General features: G+C 39.7%; 1 protein-coding gene and 1 long non-coding RNA gene across 5 annotated transcripts in view; one reads left to right on the top strand and one right to left on the bottom strand.

Annotated features, from left to right (window-relative positions):
* The window catches only part of LOC115277093 (cyclin-dependent kinase inhibitor 2A-like), a 31,043-nt gene extending 21,269 nt beyond the window's left edge, over nt 1-9,774 (bottom strand). Inside the window, exon 1 of one of the 4 annotated variants that reach the window (XM_029921205.1) lies at nt 9,506-9,774. In XM_029921205.1, the coding sequence (XP_029777065.1) occupies nt 9,506-9,682 (177 nt within the window). In that variant the 5' untranslated portion in view covers nt 9,683-9,774. Of the gene's footprint in view, nt 1-8,911; nt 9,179-9,505 lie in introns of those variants that run through there. The other 3 variants (XM_029921203.1, XM_029921206.1, XM_029921207.1) reach the window with 3 other exon arrangements.
* LOC115277095 overlaps nt 9,488-14,971 on the top strand; it is a 119,329-nt gene continuing 113,845 nt past the window's right edge. Inside the window, exon 1 of the long non-coding RNA XR_003902217.1 lies at nt 9,488-9,864. This is a non-coding gene — a long non-coding RNA (uncharacterized LOC115277095). The remainder of the gene's footprint in view (nt 9,865-14,971) is intronic.

The raw sequence follows: 14,971 nt of genomic DNA, 5'->3' as shown, positions 1-14,971 counted from the left end.
TCTTTTGAGTCTCTGGGTTGAAGGTATAACTTTATATATTTTTTCTGATAGTTAAAATAACTGCTATACATTATTTTAAAAAAGGCAATGATAACAGAATATATTTTATGTTTACTTTGCAGCAATTTTATACACCTAAGTCAATTTTGTCTTAAGGAAGTTTGCATAATATATTTCATCTTTTTGTAAATAAATGTAAATTACACATTTTATCTTTTTTGTATACTAATAAATGTCAATATCCTAATAAATCACATGCCACCTTTCAAGGCAGAGATTCTAAAGACTTTTAGGATGACTAATGTTTCTGGTCCTCTTTCCTTGCATTCTCTCTTTCTCATACACACACATACAACTTTTTATACTGAAGGGTTTTTTTTACAAAATTCTGTGCCAAAACTATTGATTCAGATATTCAGACTGTGGCAACCATTTTGGAGGAATTAAGAGCCCCCTACTTCAGTGTTTCCTCCAGAAATTATTATTCTGACTTATTGAGTTTTTTGATAAATTGAAGGCAGGTCAATAATTTTTTTTCAGCTTTCTAAAAGTAATTTGATTTTTCATCTTAGAAAACAGAGGTTCATGAATATTGTTTAATATTGATGTAATGGTTATGAGTACTAGAATTCAGAGTCATTCTGTAAAGGCCAACATACATGACTTCTGTACAGACCTCTGTTTAAAAAAATAGACATATTTACATTGATTTTACATCACATCTTGGAATGTGGCAGGGATTTGAATTGATAAATACATTTTTATTATGATATATATATCTTTTAATGTGAGGTTCAGGAATTTCCAGCTAGTCTGAATAATTAAAGTCAAAGTAAGTAGGCATTTACTGTAAGAGTAAACTAATGTGCTTTTAAGGGCATAGTTTAATTTGGCACTCTAAAAACAACTGACAAATGTATGCCTAATGAAAATTTATGATGTATCTTTACATAGACTATTTTATCTAGTTTTTATTGGATGAATAATATAAACTATTTTCTCAGGCTTACAGACTAGAAAATGTTTCAAATACTTAGTCCTAATACTATATAGCTAGTAAGTAAAGGAAACAAACTAACCACAAGTAACATTTCCAAGAAAGTGACTTTTCTACTTTGTGCTTTAAGTTATTCTTATGCTTGTGCATAGATTTTCCCATTTATGGCTCTTACATCAAAGTGGGAATAAGTAATTTACACTTAATTTACAAGGAGAGGTTTTAATTAATTTTATTCTGGGCAAGAAACAAATACCAAAAGATGATAATCTCCTTGTTCTATTATGAGATTCAATGGCTTTTTGAGCCCATAAAGACATGTCAGTTATTATTATATTGACCTATTTTTCAGAACTTTTACATTCACTTAATCAATGTATATTAACTGGAACATATGTGGCTGATGCTAAGTAAAACAGAGATCCAAAGGAGTTAAGCAACTTCTGAAGCAACAATGAACTGGAAGAGAGAGAAATGAAATGATACAGATATAGAAACAGAAATAGATACAGATATATAGGTGAATATGTGTATATATATGCGTATATGTGTGTGTATGTGTACATATATGCATATATGTGTGTATATATATATACATATATATGTGTGTGTGTATATATATATATACATATATATGTGTGTGTGTGTGTGTGTGTGTATATATATATATGTATGTAAGTTGCAAAGTGGTTGATCAGGACACTTGGGGCAAGAAGCACACCCAGTTCAATTATACATGAATTACTGGTGAATTTTGGCAGACCATGCAACAACTTATCTGAACCTCAGTCTCCAGTCTATATGATGAGAAAATAAAATCTCTACAACAGAAGGACAATGTAACAATGAAATGAGATAATGTGAGTTGATGTGCTCTATTGCTGTTAAACTCCTTATAATTATTTTGAAGGAAATGAGAAAACAAACTTGACCATGTGCTTCTGGAACAAAGTTTCAATAAGCTTCTTTTAAAAATCATATATTACATAAAATATATTCAACTTCAATTATTCAGTATGTAAAGTGAATGAGTTCAAAGGGTCCCATGTTCTGTGGACATTTAATAACTATTTCCAAGTTAAAATATAGTACTTGTTCTACAGGTGAAAAAAGATTTGCAACTGGGTGGAGTCATTGTTCTTTGGATGGCTGCTGTTTCTTTAAATTGGGTGAAAAAGCTGTACTGTTGCTGAGTCAGATGATCTGGCAGCCTCCGAGGTTCAGAGCAAGAAAATGGTGGCACTCAAAAAAAAAGAAAAGAAAAAAAGAAAGCAAAACATAAGCTTCCTTAATACATCTGCAAAGTAGGTATAAACATTAGACAAACTGTACTTTAAAGGCAGAAAAATTATAATTTGGAAGCCATAATATTTTAGTTTTTCTTAGAATGGCTAATTTTTAGCTTACATTATACATATAATATATGTATATATATAATATATAGATATAGAGATAGTGTGTGTGTCAATGTGCTTTTAGAGAGATACAAAAACCCATCATTTTGTCCATAAGTGCTTTATTCTGTTATGGCTACATTATATTGCAATTTTGCCTTGATTGAGAAATATAATTGAAAACTATGAAACACTTGTTTTGTTTTTCCTTTCTTATCTAATTTTAGATTATCATGTTTACCAGCCTTGCTTCTGGTTTGGGTAATAAAATGAAGTGAAAGAAACCTCTTATCTATTTCTCTATCTATCTATCTATCTATAACCATTAGTCCTATGTAAGTAGGAGTAAGTTTGTGTAGTGTTTCAAAAAGACATCATAAATGTTTTCTGTGGCAAATTTCTGTCTGGTGCTATAAGCTTTAACACACAAATATGCCCTCTTATATCTTTCCCCCCTCAAATATGTTTTGATGGTAAAAATATGGGATCTAAGAGATCATCTTTTCCAATTTAGATGAAGGATCACATAATAATAAAGAGTTTTGCTTTGCTTAGTAAAATAGTTCCTCCATTGATTATTCATACTCTCCTGGGGCCCAAGTATGACTGATTCTAATATCTAAATCTTACCTAAAAGCCTGGGCTTTGATTTAAAAATAAATAAGCAAAAATAATGTTATTAAAAAAAAAGCAACATTGGCCATATGTGCCAAATGATGTCCCAGAAATCCACCTGCAACAGAATCCCCTTCAAGTACTTATTTAAAATGCAGAATTCTTAGAGTAAAATAAAATGCAGATTCTTGGCACCCTCAGAAAACATACTGCATTAGATTTTCCGGGAGGGAGCCCAGAAATGTATATCTTAAACAGCAGTCCAGGTAATGACACTGCTGATAAACTTTGCTGTAGTTCTTTGACTTCTCATTACGTTCATGGTTAAATTAAGAAAGTAAAGGTATATTTATTTATACCACTCTGATTGCACAATTGTATTAGTTTCAGTTTGTTTAAGAGATTACATATCTTTGTTCCTATAGTTCTGAACCTCTACAAAACCTTTCTTCCTACTGGCTTTGGAACCATTTAAATAAATATAGGTTGTTGGTTTTTTTTTTTTTTTTGAGGTAAAGGGAAAAAGTGATATCTTGATGAAGAAGAATTAAAAAGTCATTTGTGATAGAATTTTTATATTTTCATGAACAAAGCCATATGTTACAATATAAAAATAAAAATCAACTTATTATTTTTTAAAGGACCTCTGAGGCATTGGAATTTTAAGTCTTGTGGTTGATGGTTTTAATTTTTCTCTTTTATTACTTCTTTTCTGATTATGTCGGTTTGCCCAGTTTCAGCCATCCTTCTAGGGCTCATGAAATAAAAAAAACTGCACTGACAAGCAGAGATTGTCTTCAATTTTCCCTTCTTTAAAATATAAATGCTACTGACAGCAAGTTCAACAATTGTCAATATACGTGGTTTTGCTGAATACACATCAGCATAGCATGAATTAGGATATGGAGAATCTGTGCAGGTCCCAAGTTGGGCATTTTCTAAGAAGGGAAAGAGCCTTACAAAGAGACCCTCCTTCCCCTACTGACCAAAGCCTTTATCTATTCCCAAGGTTATCTCCATTAGTTGGCTTACCGTCATAGAAACGGATCTTGTTTTAATACTTAGTGATTTTTTTTCATTCTAATAAATGATTTCGTTTGAATGGTTTAACGTAGGGGAAGTTTTCAAACACCAGGAAAGCTGCAGTATGGGAAGAAAACAGTTGGGAGAAGAATTTGAGGCAAATTCTTCATCACTGGAAAAACACCACGGGTCATCCTCCATTCCGTCTTGTACCCTAGACAGAGAGGAACAAAGAGGAGGAGGCCTTTCAACACTCTTTGGCGCCCAATTGGCCCGGAAGGGATTGGCTGCCGAGTTTTGGACACTTTCCCCGAGTGAACCTGACCCATTCCGCTCCTCCCCTCCAGAAAAAAGGCCTGAACAGTGCCAAGCTGGGGAGGTGATCAAGACACGTCCTCGTCATTCCTTGCATCCCTCCTGAATCCGAGAGGCCCTCACTTCGCCTTCCACCTAGTGGAGCCCCAATCCTGCTCTATGAGTCAGTCACTGTTACTCAGATCACATCTTACCTGAGGAAACAGGGTGTGGGGCAAGGCCCAGGGCGGTTAAAAGCAGAAGGACTGCACTCGCGGAGTGGGATGATCAGTGGGCTATGCCTCTAAACTCTTGCTACGGGGTCCTTCCCCAACTGCCAGTTAAATCTCCGGGACACGCAGTGTCTCTGGGAATTGAGAGGGTGGGGAGATGGGGTCGAGGAGGGAGGTCGCAGCCGGGAGGTAGGGGGAGGTGAGGTCGGTGTAGCTTTGAGTTTTGCTTCTTAACGGTGGACTCTCTCTATGGTCCTGCGGAGGCCCTTTGCAACCCTAGCCTGGCTGTGGGAGGCAGTGAGCCCCAGTATGAAATCCTCCGAAGAGGAAAAGTGAAAGGGATTCCTAGAAGGGGGCAAGTTATGTGACCAGAGGCCTAACACCCAAGCTCTTTGGAAACAGACACAGCTATGCGTTTATAGTCTATGGAAAAATTAACTAGGTTGTGAACAACCACAGGGAGCACTGGTCTGAAGTCATAACTCTCTCGTGCTTTCTCCAGACATTACCAGAACCTTCTTATATATGGCACTTGCACAATTCAACTTCCTTACTGCCCCCCACACCCCCCCCCAATCTAACGCTAAGCAAGCTCTCAGTTCATCCCTAATACACCATCATTTCAGGCTTTGAAAATGACTTACATATATATATATATTTTTTACTGGTGATGGTCATAATACTTTGGAAAACTCAAAGTATAACAAAGAAATTAAAGATCACCAATCCTTATTACCCCATCCTGAGAAAAACACCATAAAAATCTTGGTACAAAAACAGGGTGTATGTGTGTGTCCAGAGAGAGAGGGGAAAGGAGGAAAAATAAGAATAAGAAGTGCTTAGTGTTTTGAATCTTGAAAAACCACCTAACTTTATAATGCAGTCATTTAACATTCAATTAAATATTCTTCAAAGATATGATGATTGTCTATAATATTCCAGAGTCCAGAATATTCCAGACCATTATTCCAGAGTATAGTTTTGTACCACAATTTAACATCTTGTTGCTAGAATTTAAGGCAACTTTCAATTTCTGCTACTATTTGTCTATATTAACCTTTGTCAGAATCTTTCTTTCATTGGATGATGTCCACACAGAGAATAATTGAATAAAAAGGTATGGATTTTTTTTCTGATTAAAAAATTTTTTTAAATAAGCTCTATGCCCAACATGGGGCTTGAACTTGCAAGTCACATGCTCCATGGACTGAGCCAGCCAGGTGCTCCAAAAAATGTATGGACATTTTAAAACTTCTTCATACCTACAGTAAAAATGTCCTTGCCAGTGTGGGGTTTAAGAAGTGCATTAACAGTTATCATTATGTGATCATTATGTGAGAATGAGAATTTAGAGAGCTAAAGCTTTTTTAAAAAGTTAGTAAATACTATAATTTTATATTTAGAAAGTGAAACAATATCCATTGTTTACATAATTTAAACTGTAGAAATAAAGTACCACAATTTTTTTTATCAGGTTAAATTTTGCAGCAGACAAAAGGATTCTCTCTCTGTGTTTTAATATGGAGGGGCCAAGAGAGATTGTTATGCTTCTCAGAAAGGATGAAAAAAGAATAAAAATCCTGGGTCAAATGTTCAGCTAAGAAAGTATTTTTGAGATGATTTGGATCATTTTACTAACAGGGGTCATTCACATGCTGAGAAAATGGTTTAGCTTAATCCTACCATGGTAGTTACTAGTATGAACTAACATGTAATTAACAGACTTATAACATATTATGGACACAGACAAGGTTATATCCTTGCTACTTTAGGATGACAATGGACTTCTTAAAATTCAAGAGACCCCAAAGAAGTAAATAAATTTTAAGTTGGGTTTCTGAAAGTGGTATTGTTTCTTTACATAATACATAATACAACCTGGGGATCGTGTACACATTGGGAATTATGGTTTATGCTAACTGTATAGTGCCTACCTTGAGAGAATGCTATGCTGTTAAAAGGGATAAAAAATCCTAAAGGTTCCCAAATAGTAGCAAACAAATAAGTACTTCCTATTGTAAAAATATGACTATTTCGTAAATGTACCAAGGTAGAAATAACAAATCAATTAATGTAATTCATTAGGCATGTGTGAATAAGAAACTCGTAATGTGGAATTTTATTATATACATTTTCCAGTCATATAAAAATAAAAAGTCATAATGAACATACCTGCAGAAACTTTCAAAATAAAAAATAACACCTTCTATATTTATATTTATATTAATTCATACAAGAATTTTTTAGCATTGTGACTCTTAAGAAATTGTATTAGTCCCAACATAATTACCATCCATTCTACATATATTCTTAAATCAATATAACCATAGGCATAATATATATTTATGTGAACTATATAATTATGTCATTTAAAATTAATAAGCCCATAAGTTTATATATGTGTATAATTTCATAAATGAAGTTGGATAATTGCACATATATTTAAGACATATTCTATTCTATCTAAGTCATCTGTTCTGTCTTTAGGTGTTGACTAAAAACTGGGCTTTTCAAATAGTCAATACATTTTTAAATAACTTTACATTATGATTCCTGAAAATTGATTTATACCTAAATAGCAAGAAATAAATGGCTACTTTCAAAGAACCTATCACCTTTATATTTTTATCATTTCATACAATATATAAAATATCTTCAGCTTAATTACACTATTACATTGTGTATTCCTAAAATAGAAAGCACATAATTATAATATTTACACAGATTAAAACTTTCCACTTTGTTACCACAGATTTTCAGAAGCAACTGATCACTTTAAATAAAATAGCTTTAAGTAGAGAGTAATAGTAAGAACTCTGATATTCAAAAATATATGATGGCTAAACATTTGCTGGCCAGAATAAAGCATCATAAAACAAACAAACAAACAGGGTCTTGTTACTGATTTAAAATGAAGGAAAGTTAAGTCCAGCAACATGCCATGAAATCTTTTACAAGCTCTTACTATTTCTTTAAAAAAACTGAACTTTCATAATTATATGAAAAAGAAAATGTGTATTTACCCTATACATTGTTTGTAATTTTTAAAAAAGATTTTATTTTCAAGTAATCTCTACACTCAAAGTGGGGCTCAAACTTACAACGGGGAGATCAAGAGGTGCGTACAAGAGGTGCGTGCTCTATCAACTGAGCTAGCCAGGTGACCCTGCTTGTAAATTTTTGGCAATAGAAATGGAGGTACCTAACTGAACATCTATAGTTTAACAGTTTTACATTTCATGTCCAAGGCCTATTCACGTTGCAATTAAAAAAAATTTCCTTTCCCCTGGCCTTTGTTTTTTTTTTTTTTTTAAAAAAACGTCTATTTGGAGAAATGGATGCCTTACTTGCCTAAGGTCACAAAAATGAAGTCTCATTAAATTGCTTTTAGATTTATTATCCAAGTTCTGATTAGGATTCTGCATATTGTAGCAATATTATTTTCAATTATTCTGGTCATAGGAGATTACACCGTGTAAAGATTTGTCCGATGTGAGTACAAAACTATCCAGGATTTTGTTTTTCAAGAAGTAGGCCTCATTTTTAAACAAGTGTTCATTGTGGCCTGAGAGGATTAAAATATGATCGGTAGTGATTTCTCAGATTCACCACAGTAGGTCTATTTTTTACTAAACATTTGATGTTAGACACCATACGGAGCAGTTTGAATCTGTCAAAGTTCCAAATAAGAAGTCTGCTCCTCAGTACAAAAGCCCAACTCTATAGACTGCGAAAGCAACTGTTTGCTTCTTCGATCAGAGTTACTATTTCGGGAAGTCAAACCACGTGCCAGCCCCCAACCTCTATCATCCCCCACTACTGTAAGGAGAGAGAGTTGACCTGGCTTTGGAGACAACAGGTGGCTCCCATAAAACTAAGCCCTTTGATAATACTTTCCTCCAGGGCGAAATAAAGTACCCTAGAAATACACCTTTTCTCTCTCTCTCTCCTCTCTCTCTCTCTCTCTCTCTCTCTCTCTCTCTCTCTCTCTCTCTCTCTCTCTCTCTCTGTGTGTGTGTGTGTGTGTGTGTGTGTGTGTGTGTGTGTTTACTGACCCTCACCCAGGAAATTCAGGAGTGACTGACTTCTAAGGTGGGTTTAGGATCTCCCGGTTCCCCCAGAGTTTCACCGGGTTGAGGAGGTGTGTGAAGGGAGCTCCGGGATCAATATATTGGGAGTATCGCATCTCTAAGCAACTGCAATCCGAACCGGGAAAGAGGGGAAAGAGCTGCTTCCACCCCTAGAAACCTCCTCCTCCTATCCTGGTCCGGAAGATGGTTTATCTGTATTTAATCAAGCTAAACAAAATCTTCCAAGGGCCAACTGCGCCCGGGACTTTTTGAGGCCTTTCTTACCTGCTCTTCTAGGATGCGACAGCTGCGCTCGGCGACGGCTCCTCACTAGCTTTACCACCAGGGCCGCAGCGGCCCGCACACCCGGCGCTGCCCACTCACCCGCGGGTCGCGCGATCCGCACAACAAAAGCCCTCACTCGTGGAGGGCCACCAGCGCGCCGAATCCGCACTGTGACCAGAAACGCGCGTACCATACTTTCGCAGCCGCCGCCACCGCTGTGCTCCGAGACCGCTGCGCCGCCCTTTGGCACCAGAGGTAGGCAGCGCCGCGCCCGCCCCCCGATCTCAGATCGAGACCCACGCACCGCCCCCCGCCCATCCCCGCCCCGCAGGCGCGCCCCCGCGTTTCCCTGCGCGTGCTCGCGCGCCCCCGACCTCCTCAGATCTGAGAACCGTGCTGCGCCCGGCGCGCGCGGGAAAGGCCGGCGGAGAAGCCCGGAGGGCTGCGCGCGCGCGGGCCGCTAGCACCCAAGGTTCCCCTTCCCCCACCTCCTCTTTCCCGCCCGATCCGCGCGGGCGCCCCACGCAGTGACAGCTCAAGGGCCTGTCGCCAGAACGCATCTCCAGGCCTCCGCCCCCTCGCAACATTTGTCACCTGACACGGCCGTAAGCAGGAACCACCGCGTTGCCTTTCGGCGGCTTCCAGTCCTGCTCGCTCGCGCCCTAGTTCCCCTGCCCCCCCTTCTTTTATTCTCGCGCCCCTCGCCAGAGATCTTCCATTCCTCCAAACTGGATTATTTAAAAGCGCAAAAGAAAGGAAAAGCAAGGTCATCTCAACGCTCGCTCAGCCACTCAGGAGGCTGGATGTCAGTTTTGAAAGAAATGGCGCTACACTCCACTTCTAGATTTGGGAAACGAGCGAAATTAAAGGAAACCGCTGCCTGCAGCCGAGGCGACATCTGGACACTGAGCGGCGCTGGCGCCGCCAGAGCGGCCGGCCTGGCGCCCCAGCAGGTAGGTGGAGCTGAACCCCAACCCCGGTTTCATTGCTGGATCGGGGTACCTCTTCCCCTCCCTGCTCCAGCGTTGCCGAGAGCGCGGGGCTGGGCGGAGAAGCCCGGCAGTTTTTATTTTCGGTTTTAACCTTCGAGAAGCGGCGCAGCATCTGAACGCTTCTTCCTCTTTCCTCCACCCGCGGCACTCCCCTCCCCCCACGGGCTGCTCCCCGCTTTTCCCGGTTTCCTCGCGGTCACTGATTCCCGGCGGGCAGCCCTCCTCTTTCTCCTCCCTCCGGGCGCTCTGACACCCTCCGCTTTCGCTGCCCGACTCCTCTGCGCGGTCGCTGTCCGCGCTCCCGCTTCCTTCCCCTCCCTCCCGCTTCTTCCACGCCACTGATCCTTTATTGCCGGCCACCCTCCCTCCCCTTTCCCCGCCGTGGTCCACTCAGCACAGGAAAAGCGGGGGAAGGAAAGGAAGCGGCAGCATAAAGGAGGGGTGAGTCGAGGATACAAAGGCGGCCTAAGGACACGGAGCCCAGTTTAGAGCGCAGCCGGGCAGGTCCCTGCTCCGGGACTGGATGGAGCTCGGAAGCTTGCTCGCTGGCTCCCCAGAGGCGGAAAGTCCAGCCCAGGACGCTGCTTTTAGGCGGGTGGCGCTGACCCGGTTCCCCAACCTCCGGGTCCGGTCGTCAGCAGCAATCGATCTAGAGCCTCTCGGGCTGGAGGCGCGGCCTGAGAGGCCGCGCGTGTTACAGAGGATGTGGGACTAGGCCCAGCCTTCGCGGAACCTTAAAGGTGGCCCGCCGCGCGGTGGCTTCTTCTACTTGTGCCCGGGCCTGGTGGCTTAGCTGCTGAAGAGGACCCACAGCATGAGAGATGGCGGGGCCTTATAGATCAGGTGCCAAGCCTCTTACCACGTGTGGAAAGCGAGGCTTGCTTTGTCCAAGCCGCCGCACCGTAAGAGAGGCGGGTTCCGGCGACAGACTTCTTCCCGTTCCCGTTCCCCATCCCTCCCCTCAATCTCGAGACCGAGCCGCCGACCAGGCCGGTTTGATGAAGCGAGACTTAGGTACCAGTCTTAAATAGCTACTCTGAATATCTAGGTCTTCACAAACGCGCTTCTCCCGGAACCTATAGGATTCACCCAATTTACCGAACTTGTGTTCTGTGCTGGGGCTACTTGCTACTCCTCTGATTAGACTGAATTCTCTTTCTCGTTCTTCACGAGGCGAGCTCTTTCTCCTTCAGATCTCAAGTTTCCCTGCTCACAGACTCTTCCTCTTTCAGGCCCCATCTTATCATCACGTTGTTGTTGTGGTTGTTTTTTCCCCACTGCATAGCTTTTAGCATACAGAAAGTATCCTAGGCGATTGCTTACTTGTTGTGGTTTGTCTCTTACAGTGGTATGTAAACCCCATGGGAGCCAGACCCTGTTCCTTCCTACACTTAACACCCATGACTCCCCCGCCCCCCAAAACCCTTCATTGGTAAGATGGATTATAATGAGGGGGTTTCATTTTATGGCCAATAGAGGAGGGGCACGTTAGAGGGTGGGTAGAGAAAGCATTGTGGAGGAAAATGCTGCCCAATTCCAGGATGGTATTATTTTTTTCATGTATACATTATTACTTTTATTATTACTGTAATTATTGAGTAATACTTCCCATTTGTCCTTGGGTATATTGAATGTAGTTTGATGATCAAATTCTCAAAGCCAAAAAGCCTATCAAAACTCAAACCCCACCTCCCAGGGAGATTCTCCCTGAGCGGTCACCAATGATACCAATAATAGTACCAATAATAACAACAACAATATAGAAATCATGTGGAAGAGGGATACTGAATTTGAAGTTAAATCCAGCTTGGGGAAGCGACCTTGCGCACCATTAGAGAACAATGTAATATCCAGCATAGTATTATAGAAGGACCCTGGAGAAGTGGTTGAGTGAGGGTTTTCCAGGCAGGAGGGATTAGCTGTGGCAGTGAGCCATAGCGGGTGAGGTCAAGAAGACCTGCATTGTACATCTCTTGAAATTATTAGGGTTCTCCAGAGAAACAGAACCGATAGGATATGTGTTCATGTGCTTGTGTGTACGATTTATTTTAAAGAACTGGCTTACCTGATGATAGGGACTGGCGAGTCTGAAATCTGCAAGAGGTGAGGTTGGAGATGCAGGGAAGAATGGAGGATACAGTTCTGAGTCAAAAGGCAGCCTGAAGACAGAATTCCTTAATCTTTGGAAAACCTGTCTTTTCACTTAAGGCCTTGGTGAGGCCCACATGCATTGTGGAGGATAATCTGCTGTTTCATTCTTTTTTTTTTTTTTCCAAAGTCTGTGGATTTAAATGTTAATTATACCTAAAAAAATGCCTTCGCAGCAACATCTTGACTGGTGTTTGACAAAACAGCTAGGTACCCTATGCTGGCCAAGTTGATGCCTAATTAACTATCACATTATCCCATTATGTCTGAGGGGTCTCCTGAGCCTCAGTTTTCCAGACAAGCTTAAATTCGGGAAACTGTCTATTTTGATTTGGCCTATATAGCTTAACCTATAGCCATTTCATCTCCACCCAGACTTGTTCTGCAGATAAGGGCAGTTGCCCACTTCGGAGGAATGCCATTTGAGTAAGAGCATTACGGTCATTATACAGTAAGCTCTGTATCCCATGAATATACATTTTAACATTTAAACTTCAATTTCATCTTGGTTTTCCCCTGCTGCCCAGCACCTGTGTTTTGTAAGTTGTGGTATGCAGGGGAATTCTATGCAATTTTTATAGTAGACTAAGCAAAATATAATTATGAAGATGAATCTTTAGCAAAACAACTAATTTGTGGCCTTACAAAGACTTTTGGAATTCCAATGGCTTTTGGCCATGTGATCTTCAAAATATGCATCATCAAGAACTGAGTAGTAGTATGGGTACACACTGCCACTTGTATTACTTACTGTATCCTCACAGTGGCCCTTTGAATTTGGGATTTCTACTTCTACTTTACAGGGGAGAAAACTGAGGCCCAGAGGGGCTTGAATCTTGGACAGCGTATAGCCAGCAAGTGCAAGGGCTGTAATCATCAAGGAGGTCTTTAGACTACAAGCCTTGGGCTCTTTGTTGTATTAAAGGCTGGCGTCAATAGGGAGTGAGCTATCAGGGGGTCATTTTTGCAGACAGAGAATCACTGAGTGTGATTCCTTTTCTTTGCTCTCTTCCTTTGGCCTAAAAAACTAATCTCTCAGATCTGAGTTTTTGAATGGAGGAAAAGGATTTTCTATTTTGGACCAGCAACTTCATCCCACAGGCAGAGATAGAAGAGGGCATTTTACTTAGTTTATGTTGTACCACCTGCCCCCCTCCTCCCACAATGTCCTCTGGTAACTCTTGATGATCAGAATTCCATGTGAAACTTCCCTGCAATTGCACATGTTCAAACTGAAAACTTTTGGTATAAGACCAAAGTCACCGCAAGCAAGATTTAAAAACTACCATCTGAACATATATGACAAAAGAATAACTTTTAGAATATATAAACAAACACATATATGGACAAAAAGATAAACTTGTAGAAAAATGAGCAAAGAATACCATGGGTAGTTTATAGTAGAGCATATACAAATGGTCAAATGGGCAGAAAAATATATGGAAAGATATTCAGTTTTACTCATTAGTAAAGAGAGGTAACAAACAATGACCTGTATCTATAGATGTGGCAAAAATTTAAAAAAGAGTGATAGTGTTGGTAAAGTTGTCAGGAAACAATCACACACTATGGTAACTTGGTGTATTGTTTTGGAAAGCAACTTTATAATATTTATTAAAATTGAACATGCATATGTGTCCCTTTGACTTAGCAGTTCCTCTCTGCTAACTCATGTAAGCATGCAAAGATACACATACATAAATGTAAGTATGGAAATATATATACCATATATGTAATATACATGAATGGAAAGAGGTATATGTTATGCAAGCATGCGTTTATGATATTACTTGTATTTTATATATACAGATGTATTTATATCCATATGTAAAGATATACGCCCCTTTCAGCAGTTCCACTCCTATAACTCATACAAGCATGAAAAAATGTATAAATGTATGTGTGCATATACACACACTCATGTAATATTGAAGATATTCATAATATATAACATGTACATAGAAGCATGGAAAGGTTTTACACACAGACACACTTTGTGTGCATGTGTGTTTGAAAGAGAGAGAGATGTATTCTTAACTCTAATAATTTCTCTCCTATAAATTTCTGCAGATAGTTCACTTAAGGAGGCAGAATAGATTCTTTATAGTATCATATGTAATAGCAAGAAAAAAAAAGCATGAAAGGAAAAAGGAGATAATTTATATGTTTGTCAATAGGTTTCTTTTTAAAACTGGGTTTCATCCATAAAACAATACTATACGTGGATGTCTGGGTGGCTCAGACTGGGACTTCTGGCTCACACATCATGGTCTCACAGTTTGTGGGTTTGAGTCCCATGATGGGCTCTGTGCTGACAGCTCATATTCCGTGTTTCCCTCTCTCTCTGCCCCTCCTGCTCACGCTCTCTCTCTCTCTCTCTCTCTCTCTCTCTCAAAAATGAATGAACATTTAAAAAATTTAAAAAGCACAATACTATACAGGCATAAAAAAATTTAAGTGTATCTATATGCCCTGATAAGGGAAGTGTCAAAGATCTATTACTAATCAAAGAAAACAAGTTGTAGAATAGTATGATCTCATTTATGTTTTCCAACTGTGTATATTGGGGGAGAGGGGGTTATAATTATATGCACCTATATTTCTAGAAGGTAAAGTAAAATTTATAAAAAATAATGGTTACCCCTGGGTAGTGAGAATGGGGAGGGGTAGTAGGGATAGTGAGGCTTTAGGAGATTTTCACATAATTTTATTTTCCATACTGCTTGAAAGTTTATCATGAACAAGAATTTTATAGGAACCACCAGAAACATTTGGAGCCTCAAACCTAGGGATTCTAATTCTGTAGACCGGATGTTGGTCAATAAGTCTAAATTTTAGAATATCTCTCTATATAGGTGATTCTAATATGAGAACTGCATCCTTGTATGTTGGTCGCAAATGACTGGTGGGGATGGCACTA

The sequence above is a fragment of the Suricata suricatta genome, chromosome 13 (genome assembly GCF_006229205.1).
Source record: "Suricata suricatta isolate VVHF042 chromosome 13, meerkat_22Aug2017_6uvM2_HiC, whole genome shotgun sequence".
Lineage (NCBI taxonomy): Eukaryota > Metazoa > Chordata > Mammalia > Carnivora > Herpestidae > Suricata > Suricata suricatta.
This window is presented reverse-complemented; position numbering and strand designations above follow the sequence as displayed.